Here is a 13198-nt window from a genome sequence, read left to right on the forward strand (position 1 = left end):
GTTAAGTTGTATTTGCAACACTGTTCCAGAACAGTTCAACCCAAATATTTAGTGTGCAGCACATTTTATGGAGGACTGTTTCCTGATTCTGGGAGAGAAGACTACAATGCCAGCTGTTCTGACTCACATACTAAGTAAGTTTACATATGTAAAGGATTTGCCACTGATGATTCAAACATGAGTTTTGAGCAGTGTAGAGCAGCTGTTCTCAATTCCAGTCCTCGCGCCCCCCTGCTCTGCACATTCTGTATGTTTCTCTTATCGCTTCAGACGTTTGTTCAATTTGAACGTAAGTGCCCTGCGAAGTGGACATCACAGGATATTCTGCTATGATTCCAGTTCAAAGTGAACGTATACAGTATTTTCCATTCAAAGTGCATTGAAGTGAGCAAGATGTGAATTTAAATTGTATTTACTTACAGAGGTGTATGATGTCACACTTGTCTGTGTGTGAAGACGTTGCACAGTGCAAATCCGTGAAGTGAGGTAAACTTCAACAGATTTCCCCTGCTCAGGGAGTAGGGAGCAATGAACACTGTGTAGGGACCATGTAAATGGGAACACAGTTCATGCACGGAGGTCACTTCTAACGAGCTGATTATCTGAATAAGTTGTGTTAACAAAGAGAGACAGGCAAAATATGCAGAGCTGGGGGGCGCGAGGACTGGAATTGAGAACCGCTGGTGTAGAGTAGCCCTTGTTGTTTGTCATTTCTCCGATCACAAATGCAGACGATGCAACGCAATGCGTAAAAACACAGTATAAGTCATTATAATCTGTAATTATGTCCCCACTGGATGCAACAAATGCCTCGTTTGTATTGGGTTTTATTGTTTTTTCTTGTGGCGGCGGTGTTCTGACCGGGACACGCATCACAGTATGATGAGGGGCGTTAACATTTCTGTCACACGCTTGAGGCATTCAGCCAATCACAAAGCACTGGATAGCTGGCCAATCAGAGCACACCTCACTTTTCAGACCGATGAGCTTTGTAAAAAACAAAACAAAAATAAAACAGCGTTTAAGAAAGGCGAGGCATAGAGGAGCAGCAAAAATGTACAGTATGTGGAAAATAATGTGTTTTTTGAACCTTAAACTGCATAAACACATTTCATTACACCAAATACAAAAAAATAATGTTATTTTTAGCAACATCATATGACCACTTTAATAGTTGTTTCAACTAAAGATGTTGATAGTGTAACTTCAAGCAAAATGATGTGCTTTCTCTTTTCATTATATTAATGAAAATAAGGATAAATGAAAAGGTTTTATACCAGGAATGTTTATTTGATGTGCACGTGTCTCTGCCTCGTAGAAACAGTCAAATATTCAAAGGCTGCACAATGAGAGCAGTTTCTGCCTTGCTTATAACAAAACTAAAGAATATAACAGCAACAAAAGTTGTTCTCTTGAGTTGGGCAAGTATCTGTAACAGAATGTGACCACATACCAAATAATTTTGTTTTGATATAACTTGGTATAAAAAAGCACAAAAATATAGCACTTTCAACTCTGTTGCAAGTCCATTCAAATGACTGTGGCATTAAGCAAATGTACAGTCCATAAGTGCACATTAGATTCATCACAATTATTTTTATTGATGACTATTTACCAAAAATACACTTCAGCAGACATTTGATTTTGCCTTTGAAAATATAAAAAGCACAAAAAAAAAAATGAAAGCATACAATACATCTGTAACAAAATACAAAAAAAAAAAAAAAATACAAAAAAATACAAAAAAATAATAATAAAAAGCATGAGCAACAATCAATGGGCCAGAAATATAAGAGATTTTTATGAATGCAACAATCACTGAGAAGCTCATTGTTCAGGGCCATAAAAAAGCAAATATAATACTGAATGAAAGTGCAATTTCATAATTTTATGCTGCAGATTCATCGCCCAAAAACCTTGTTCTTTAAGACAATAGAGCATCTGCATGTCAAAAGTCACAGTTTTGTCATTGGTATGTGCAGGTTATTCCAAGGCCCCATCCAGAGCTCCTCTTCATCTGACTGGGTGCGGTCACTATGTGATCCTAAAGGGTCCCTCACCTCCTGATTGTCTACTGTGGACTCTTGTTCATCCCCATTTTGTGTTCTTTCACCCCCTCCTTTTGCCACATTTGATTTTGAAGCTATACTCTCTGGGCCTGTAGTGCTGGAGGCCAGGGACCCACTAGAGGGCCTGGTTGTGAGGTTCTGTTCACCTACTGAAGCGCCTGTGATTACAGGGCTGTTTAAAGGAATTCGCTCTTCGTGTGTGACAGCAAGTTTGTCTAGTTTCTTAAAGTGCTTTCCCAGTCGTATTGGAGAGTTGAGCTTGATGTTGTTGGTGTGCACGACACGTCGTGTCCGGATTATTGAGCCATTCTCGGCCAAGTATATGCTCCCATTAATGTTGCTGTGGCTATTCACATTAGACAGGCGATTCCTGTGCGATTCTGGTGCACTTTCTTCTCCAGTTGAACTGGTCTCATATTCACGGTCTACAATAAGCTTGATCCTCTTTTTTCTACCATACTGAAAAAAAAAGAAAATGGGTGTGTAAAATGACAGCTTAAGAATAACAGACTTTTTATTTTTACACAGCACACAACAGTGGCCAAAGGAGGAAAGTCTTCTAAAAAAGGTACAAGTAATGATATAAAATTAACTGTTGATTTAATTAGTTTATTAGTAGTGTGCATAAAAGTCCATCTAATGAAAAAAAAAAAAAAAAAAGAAAAAGAAAAAATCTTTATTGCTATTTTTATAATGGCACTGTGTGATTTGTTCCATTTTTCATATATGACAAATATTGGTTTGCTTATTGGAAAGATTGTTATAAAGTGTTAATTATCAAGATAACTTAATCAGAATAAATAAAGCAGGTTTGATGAATATTCAGTTTAAACATTAGCTTCCCCAGAAGATTCCCTCCTGGACCACAACTGCTCTTCATTAAAAAGCAAAACAACCAACACACACTTAATGTCCCTTCATGAGTTCATTAAACGTAATGTGCTCATGGACCCAATGTCACTGGATTACAGGATTTTTAGAAAACAACAAAAACTAACCTAATTTTGATCTGAACATTAATTTTGAAGGGTGACCTCTAAAGGTAAGACCACAGATGAAATAGCATGCATGTTATTCAGCAAAGGTTAAGGAGAAATGCCAAGCTGTGCTCAGCGAGAGGAAAACAACCAGAAGAACTCCAACCAGACGAAGGCATTCAGAATGCCAATAAAAAGATCAACCCAAGAAATAAAGGCAATGGCCAGTCTTACTGAATATATCAGAATATAATTCAGGAGTCTCCAACAGTCTTCGTTGTGTTTGAATTAGACTCCTCATCCTCCCCGTTTACTTTAAGGTTTCTTGCTCCATCTGAAGAACTCGAACTACCACCTCTTTTTGGTGTCATTTCTCCTTCTTCATTCTCATCTATAGGTGAGAGTTTGTCAATCTCTAAAGCCTTTGCTACACTACTGCTTATCATAGAGAATCTGCTCATGCTGTGGAAGTTTGAATCATGTCTTCTCTCCAGATAATTACTGCTTTTAGACCTAGATGACCTTGGATCCTTACTTTGGCCTTCTTCAATCTGCCCTCTGTCTTCCTTATCATCCTCATCCTCCTTCAGGATGGTCTCTTCTAATGTTTTCATGTGTGTGGATGTAGTTGCAGGTTCTGAAGATGATCTGCTGCTCTTTCTCTCGTAGGTAGAGTTTACTGATTTCTGGGATGTTATGCTGCTGTGTCTGGGCCGAGAAGATCTGACAGATGATACTGTTCCTCTGTCCTCCGATTTGACATTTTCTTTTCCACTGCTATCTTCCTCTGAGCTTAACTCGTTCTCCGTCTCCGATGTTCTCTCAGTGTCTGACTCTTGCTCTGTCTCTGTTTCTTTTTCAGTCTCTGTGTCTTGGTCTGAATCTGATTCTGTCTTTGACTCTATTTCAGTGTCATCTAGCTGAGTTTTTGTTTGGCTCTCCCTGTCTGAATCAAGAGGACTCTGGTCTTGATCATCATCAGAGTCTAAACTACTCATATGTGCTCCTTCTTGGAGTCTGTGTGGATGGTAAGGTGTGAATGACATGGTACTTTCAGTGTAAGACTGTTGAATGATGTCTTTCCTGCTCCTACCTCTTTCTTGCTCACTTTCCACACTATCACCAGGGATTCTCTGTGATTTCCTTTCTGACTCGCTGAGTGACCAAGAGGTTGGGATGCTTCCATTACTCCTATGATCTAAACTCCCGCTAATGCTGCTCAGAGAGTTCTTCTGAGTCTGCAGTGTTTTAAAGATGTTCATCTGACTCAAAACTTTGCCAAGTCTAGTCTTTGCTGAAGGAATGGCTTCTTTAGTCTGGAAATAGTTGCCATCAATGACCATGCCATTGTCGACACTGTTTGAATGTTGCATTGTGATTGCTTTGGGGTCATCAGTACCTCCTCCTTTCTTCTCAGGAACTGCAATCGGAAATATTCTATTGTTCTTCCATGGAAGGTGGAATGGAGCTGGAGCTGGGCTCAATCTTCTGTCAAATATTTGGCCAAGTTTTATAGGTTCTTTGAGTGAAGGTTCAGCCTTTGAGCTGTAAGGGTGTGTGATGCCTCCGACTAGTCCAGGCAGGTGATGCTCAAGCCTTGGAGGTTGGTCTCCAAAAGCTTGTCTAGGGGGCCTTCGTGGAGGAGCCTTGCCAGGAGGGGGAGCCGGCTTTCTGCCTTGCCTAGCAACCTATTACATTGATATTAGTCCAGGTTTTTTAATCATTCAGAATTTTTAATCAACAGTTCAGATCTCCCATCATCTTTGTGACTTTACATGACCCATGTCAGCATTCCCCAATGCACTGAGAAAAAGTTTCAAGGTACAGTCTTACCCCCAGTACCACGTTGAATGCAAATGAATTAACATGACTGGCTGCTGACCTTTCAAAGTGAAGTCATGGTTGGTGTCAGCAAAAATCATAACATGATAGAAGAGGGAATGATGCCATGAATCAGGAATGGGCAATTCTGGTTTGGAGGGCTGCTGTCCTGCAGAGTTTAGCTTCATCCACAATCAAACACACCCGTCTGTAATTTCCAACTATAGATGGAGCAAAACTCTGTAGGAAAGAATCCTGAACCCTCCAGGATGGGAATTGCCAATCCCTGCTCTAGATGGTTACCCATGTTCTACAAACTGACCATAAAAAAAATCGCCCCAACCCTGCACCCTGAAGAAAATGTGCTCTTGTGTGAGGGCCACCTTTTAGACATTACTGACTGATTATGTGTTATCTGTTTACATTGCAACATCATTGAAAGCATATCAGAACATTTTTGACTTTTTTCTTTCTGCAGTGATTCAAAGTAATCAGCAGGATTTTTTTCTGTTCTAACTCCGGTTTCACACTGCAAGCGTGAGCAGCACATATTTTTTTTTTGCCGTCCATGTAAATCAATGAGTGATTTCACAATGTCAGCAGCAGTGCATGAGCGTCGAGCAGAAGCGTATCGTGAGCTGCAGCACTGGTTTCTGCGCCAGGTCTATTTTTGCTGCACTGCTCACGCTCGATTAAAGTGACAGCACACTTTTGATGGACAAAATAAAAAGGATTTCACACAAAACGTGCTACAAATGCACAGAACAACAATGCCTAGTGTGTTTTAACACAAATTGGAGTATGTCATGAAACAAAATGAAGAATAAAAAATATGTATAGAAGATTTAGCCATTTTAACTTGTTTTTAATTTTTAATTGCCATAAGTATTATAATTTAAAACATTTTATCAAACTCACAACAAACAATTAATCTTGCTCAGGATCTTAAGTTACAATGGAGGAGGCTATAAACATAAGAAATTCATTATTCATTCATTATTGACAGCTTCTGTAAATATTATATTCTGTAAATATTGCACATGTGTTCATTTACGATTGACGTGACAAACTTATGCCTTTTATTTATTTTCAGTTCCACAGTTACAGAAACGGAGCTATAGACACAATAAATGCACATGAATCATACTGACATCTTCAACATTCGGCCTAATAAAAATATTATAAACGCTCAGCATGTTCACCTTGGTTAGAAACACACCTTTTCATTTTTAAAATGAATATCTATGAACAAATAATGACTTAAACATAATATTTTCACTTAACAATTAGCTAAAATAGAATGGATATTATATTGCTCCAGGTCTTCAGTTACAAAAATGGACAAGGCACAAATGATAAACAAGGACACAAGATGAAAACAGACACAAAAAAATCTATAAATCATTTACACCTTCTAAAAAAATATAAAGCTTTAAATTACGATTGGCTAGAAACGCATAGACTACTTTTTTTTCAGCGCTACATAAATAAGAACTTAAAACATTTTGACATTCTTACTTAGGCTCACGATTAGTTAAAATCCAATGAATAATTCACATTTCTCCCAATCACTTACAAAAACGTAGCTTAATCACAAGTAATTTACATAAAGCATATTGACAGCTTTTATAATAGACATGGAGCTTATGGACACACACTGAGCTATAACTAAAAAAAAAAAAAAAAAGTATAAACAGCACGTTCTTTATTTGAGTCTGACTGAAACAACAGGAGCTGTTTTGTTTTTTACCATTTACACGCGAATCCCCATTTTAACACACTTTCAAGACTTCAAAACATTCAAGTGTATGACTGACCAACCTCTAAAGACAAATTTATAGTTGTTTTTGTAAATAAAAATAAATATTTAGATCAGCAGCAGCTACTCTGACCATGTACAAACACTTCCAGTGAGAATACTCTGACGCATCTGCAGCTGCAGTAATGCTGTAGTTACGCTCACGCTTACAATGTGAAACAGGCATAAGCGCAAATATCTTTCATTTGATTCCACTACTTTTAATGTGCACACTTCTGTTTTTTTGTTTGTTTTTTTTCTACCTTGCTATTTGCAATGCTTTTCAAGTGAAGGTCAAGGTGCCAAAAGCACTGAAACCCTGACATGAGTCATGTGTTAGGGCCTTAAGCTAGAGGCAGGATAAAAGTAACTTATTAAAAAAATACTGCATGTTGTATTGGTTTAAATTAAGAAAACAGGAAAAAAAAAAAATAATTAAATAAATACAATTTGATACCTCTGCCTCGGATTCATGTGGGCTGTAGTAGTAGCTGCCATCATCTTCCATAATCACCTCTCCATATTCATCATACATCCCTGTTGGAGAGATCAGCTTCCGTCGACTCCCATACTGAGTAAAAAAAAATATTGTATATACCTCAAACACACACACACACACACACACACACTCTCTAGTATTCCTATCATTATGGGGACATTCAATAAGCGTAAACACATTTCAGAAATTTTCATTATGAAAACAGTATAAAAAACATTGACGGCCACAGCGGGATATTTGTTAACATTTTCTCTAGTTTTAAATGAAGAATGTCATCCTTGTAATTAACCTGTGCTGAACATGGATGAAAAAAAAGTCCAAATGACAGTAAGATTAAATGAAAAATAGTGCATGATTGGATATGGGATTCAGAACATCGAGTTCTAAGTTGTCTCTCCTATTTCTTTCTTTACCCCAATTGCTAACACACACCAGTCTGGTTGACATTAGCAGTGGACAGTGCTGCTCTCTTTTTTGCAAAGATGTGACCAGACAGAGTGAGAACAGTCGCTTTCACACGGTACCGTTGTTTGCAGGTGTAGCCAGATAATTTTTGTGCTAGAGGTGCCAAGGTTGGGTCCCTTGCGTGTCCAGACCACCATTCCAATGGACCAGTCATCAATGGAGATGCTGGGCCTCACCTCTGTACCGATCCCACAGTCTGTCTGGTTCTTCATCATCTGAATCTGATGCAGCAAAACAGAAAGTGCATCTTCTTTTTAGGTGGACCTGGCTCAGGTTTAGAAACGAGGCTCAGGTTTGCTGGGCACTCTCCTCTTTATATCAACTTTCCAGACTTCACTCCTTTCAGATCTGGGAAAACATTTCAGATCCTCTGGGGTCAAGCGCGGCTGTTGCCACTTTCAACCACTGGAGATTGGTGCTTTGAGTTTTCGCTTTGATAGGTCAGAGTGAAGGCCCGCTTTAAACCGGAGCACATACCTGGATCATCGTCAGAACCAAGTCATCAACCGGGAACAAATGACACAGTGCAGGCAGGACCGCGGAGCAGGATATGTACTGTTCTCTCCCAACAGCTCAGTCACATATCTGCCAAGCATAAAGCTCAATCAATTACCAGTTATTAAAAAAAAAAATATTGATTAAGCTCCAGTCAAAAACCAGCTTTTAGAGCATGGAGGCCTTCCTCCTCTTCATCTTAGTGCTTTTCATTACAGATTAAAGACAAAAGCAATATCTAATTGAAGACCAAATGATTAAAGAGAGACTGCTAAATCAGTCACATTTTAATTTTCAACAAAACAAATTCAAAGGAATATTTACTGGTATCAAGGAGGTGTTTAAAGCTGTTTCTCGAAGTGTTGATCAGTAAGTTTCTGGCAAACATGGCCTCTTTGTTGATTCAAGTGTTTTGCAAAAAAGCCGGGTATCTTTGAGAGTAGTCTTGCAAACATCTTGGACGAGGGGCTCCTGTGGCTGTCCCAACTCCTCCCTCAGCAATTCAGCTGCATTTGCTGGACTATGCTTAAAATGTATAACACCTTCTCATTCACGGAGTGACATTGTTCGATCTTTGTAAACTGTGCGCAACGCACGGCATGCTCATTGGGTTGCTGCATGTCATATTACGGGCACTGCCCCCTTGTACAATTTCCCACTGCTCTGCAACTAAAAATTGTTCGGTCAGCATTACAAAGTGCCGTTCAGTGTTTAAAAAGCAAACGAATGCAACTTCAGGTCTATGTGGTGTGCACAATAATTTGGTTGCTTAGACGTCCAATGATCCCAATTCCACAGCATTTGCATCTCGCAGGAGATTGATTTAGACTTCATAAAGCTCCTCTATAAGCAACAATTGTTCCTACCGTGTAAGCCGGTTCAGTACCAACCTGATTACATTAACCCGAATCTTCAACAATGGCTGGTGCAATCAGTTGCCATGGCGATTGCTGTGGTTAACTTATTTTTCATCCAAGGGTCTGCTGCGACGCCCGCACTCAGGAATTTCTTTGGCGGGCAATGAATTGCACGGGGACTCACCCGGGGTCGCCTGGAGGTGGTAACTAGACTAACGTGCTCGATGGTGCTGAACTCCTTGAAACAAATATTGTACCTTAGTGTTGTCAACTGGAACCGTCATTTTTTTTTAAAAGTTAAACAGGTTTTTAATAATCCGGTCTGTTTCTATAGAGAGTTCGGGGCTGTGAGCAGACCTGAAATGCGATAAAAAAAAAAAAAAAAAAGAAAAACGCGTTATGGAGCGATTAATGTTAACGCTGACATATTCGTATTATGATTATTTTTAGTTTTTTTCTGTTACAAAACTGTATTTCAAACCTAGACCTCATGCTTTAAGCCAAATTCTTTGGCTGGAAGATTTAAAGCAAATCCAATAAGTAAGATTTAGAAACATAACCTTATAAAAAAAAAACTCCATAAAAGTCCCCTAAAAAATAAAAAAAAAACCAAACCCAAAAAGTAACATAAAAAAACAAAAAAATATAACACTGTGTCCAATATAAGATTTAGAAACGTCATGTATGAAAACAGAACCTTCGATTAAGTTTTGAGTATTCTTGGGGTAGGCAGGCTATGCAGCTTAGCCCAGTTACCCAACAAGCTTTCAGGATTATATTGATCCTTGTGAGTGGAGGAGGAGACTGCTACTGATCACATATATAAAAAGAACATAAAAACCAACAAAAAAAACATGACTAACAACAATTTTACAAAAAATATCTTTGACAATCAACAAATAACACCAATAATTCAAAACATCCATCCTAATATAGATAACTACAAACCTACAAATCCAATACTCACTAAATATAAATAGCTTCCATATGGACAACCTAGACCAAAAAAGAAAAAAAAAAATCTAAAAATATTAAAGCAAAAAACAAGAAAAAAAACTAAAAGATACCATAAAGGAATAAAATAAAGTCCTAGAAATCGTACAAACTGATTCATTAAATTCAGCAGGCTTGACACATATCTTAAAAATTTTATTTGGGCCAGCAGCACATTTCGGCCAATGAATTCACACTCACCCATGGTCATAATTATAGTAATCTTGTGTATAATAGTCCTGTCCTGGGTCAATACCAGACTCCATAGAGAGTTCCTGTGAGCAGACCAAAGAGTTATAATTCAAAGAGTGCTTTAAGCCAAATTCTTTGGGGAAGACAGGCAAAAGTACTGCCTATTACAAAGAAGAAAAAAAAAAAGAATTTCATGTAATTCGTCATTGAGCGTTATGGATATATTAGCCACTTCTTGAGGTGAATGCAAATACAATTTATATATGTTTGTCAGTCAAATTCACTTAAAGTATATAATATATAGGAAGAACATTATATATTAATTATATATACTAATATCTATAATATTAGGATGCCATATTTCATATAATAGATATATATATATATTATAGATTTATATACTAGAGCCACGATACAGCCTCAACCGTTAACAATTTGGCTGTGAGTATAAAAGTTGCAATTCTCTATAAAATAAGTGGTCTCAAGAGAGAGGGTCGAAGCAACTGCTGTTGCTGCACAGCATTCAGCAGAGAAACAGTACAGAAACAAGAGAGAAAAGGAGGGATATTACATTTCTGAATCTAGGAGAATGAATGATAGAAGATATAAAATAAGTACAGCTGGATCCACAAGTCTGTGATTACACTGAAAATAAGCAACTGAACATCTGAATTTAAACCTGAAATGTAATAAACATTTGAGAACGTCTTTGTACAAAAGATCAGATTTACTTTAGAGAAAAAAAGTTGTTTTAAATTGTGTTCATTGTTGTTGTTGTTGTTGTTGAAATTACACTGATAAAACAATTAGTGTGAAATAAAAATAAATAAAAACTATTAAGTTAGAAAAACTGAAAATACAATAATTTTTACAAGTGTTTTCAGACTTTTGCACCCCACTGTAGTTTTTAAGGAAGAAATCACTTGATTTGTTTACATGCAGAGTTTTCAAGAATGTTTTCCATTAAAAAAATAAAAATAAATAAAAAAATACTAGAGAGTTTAAAGAATTATATGGTAAAGCACTCAAAAGTTAAAGCTTACATATTTAGAAACAACGTTATAAACATTATTATTATAAAGCAGATAGATCTTAATTCATAATTAATAATATTAATTCTAGTTCTTATTTAAAAAAAAATAATATATATTATCCACTCAAAACACACTTTGGAATTTATAAAATCGAACCTCCTGAGGGAAATATACAGGTGCATCTCAAATTAGAATGTTGTGGAAAAGTTTATTTATTTCAGTAAATTAACTCAAATTGTAAAACTCATGTATTAAATAAATTCAGTGCACACAGACTGAAGTAGTTTAAGTCTTTGGTTCTTTTAATTGTGATGATTTTGGCTCACATTTAACAAAAACCCACCAATTCAACAAATTAGAATATGGTGACAGGCCAATCAGCTAATCAACTCAAAACACTTGCAAAGGTTTCCTGAGCCTTCAAAATGGTCTCTCAGTTTGGTTCACTAGGCTACACAATCATGGGGAAAACTGCTGATCTGACAGTTGTCCAGAAGATAATCATTGACACCCTTCACAAGGAGGGTAAGCCACAAACATTCATTGCCAAAAAAACTGGCTGTTCACAGAGTGCTGTATCCAAGCATGTTAACAGAATTTTGAGTGGAAGGAAAAAGTGTGGAAGAAAAACCGATTCAAGAATTTGAGTGAACTTCACAAGGAATGGACTGAGGCTGGGGTCAAGGCATCAAGAGCCACCACACACAGACGTGTCAAGGAATTTGGCTACAGTTGTTGTATTTCTCTTGTTAAGCCACTCCTGGGGTGTCTTATCTGGGCTAAGGAGAAGAAGAACTGGACTGTTGCCCAGTGGTTCAAATTCTTCTTTTCAGATGAGAGCAAGTTTTGTATTTCATTTGGAAACCAAGGTCCTAGAGTCTGGAGGAAGGGTGAGCTCATAGCCCAAGTTGCTTGAAGTCCAGTGTTAAGTTTCCACAGGCTGTGATGATTTGGGGGTGCAGTGTCATCTGTTGGTGTTGGTCCATTGTGTTTTTTTTTGTTTTTTTTTTTTTTTTGTTTTTTTTTTGAAAACCAAAGTCACTGCATCCGTTTACCAAGACATTTTGGAGCACTTCATGCTTTTTTCTGCTGCCCAGCTTTTTGAAGATGCTGATGTCCTTTTCCAGCAGGATTTGGCACCTGCCCACACTACCAAAAGCACCAAAAGTTGGTTAAATTACCATGGTGTTGGTGTGCTTGACTGGCCAGCAAACTCACCAGACCTGAACCCCATCGAGAATCTATGGAGTATTGTCAAGAGGAAAATGAGAAACAAGAGACCAAAAAATGCAGATGAGCTGAAGGCCACTGTGAAAGAAACCTGGGCTTCCATACCACCTCAGCAGTGCCCCCAAACTGATCACCTCCATGCCACGCTGAACTGAGGCAGTAATTAAAGCAAAAGGAGCTCCTACCAAGTACTGAGTACATGTACAGTAAATGAACATACTTTCCAGAAGGCCAACAATTCACTAAAAATGTTTTTTTTTTTTTTTTTATTATTATTATTTTTTATTGGTCTTATGAAGTATTCTGATTTGTTGAGATGGTGAATTGGTGGGTTTTTGTTAAATGTGATCCAAAATCATCACAATTAAAAGAACTAAATACTTAAACTACTTCAGTCTGTGTGCATTGAATTTATTTAATACACGAGTTTCACAATTTGAGTTGAATTACTGAAATAAATGAACTTTTCCACGACATTCTAATTTGAGATGCACCTGTGTGTGTGTGTGTGTGTGTGTGTGTGTGTGTGTGTGTATATATATATATATATATATATATATATATATATATATATACACACACACACACACACACACACACACACAGTATAACCCTATATATATACAGTACAGGTCAAAAGTTTGGAAACATTACTATTTTTAATGTTTTTGAAAGAAGTTTCTTCTGCTCATCAAGCCTGCATTTATTTGATCAAAAATACAGAAAAAAAAATGTAATATTGTGATATACTATTACAATTTAAAATAA

The 13198-nt window shown here is 37.3% G+C and overlaps 1 protein-coding gene across 1 annotated transcript; it reads right to left on the reverse strand.

Moving 5' to 3' along the window:
• Positions 1–3149: 3149 nt before the first annotated feature.
• On the reverse strand, positions 3150–8115 carry LOC109091144 (clumping factor A-like). The gene is made up of 3 exons (XM_042734713.1): positions 8107–8115; positions 7689–7844; positions 3150–4734 (listed from the first exon to the last, which is right to left on the reverse strand). Exons 1-3 carry the CDS (start codon positions 8113–8115, stop codon positions 3301–3303), a joined length of 1599 nt encoding a protein of 532 aa, XP_042590647.1. The 3' UTR covers positions 3150–3300.
• Positions 8116–13198: the final 5083 nt, after the last annotated feature.

The sequence above is a fragment of the Cyprinus carpio genome, chromosome B12 (genome assembly GCF_018340385.1).
Source record: "Cyprinus carpio isolate SPL01 chromosome B12, ASM1834038v1, whole genome shotgun sequence".
NCBI classification, from domain to species: Eukaryota; Metazoa; Chordata; class Actinopteri; order Cypriniformes; family Cyprinidae; genus Cyprinus; species Cyprinus carpio.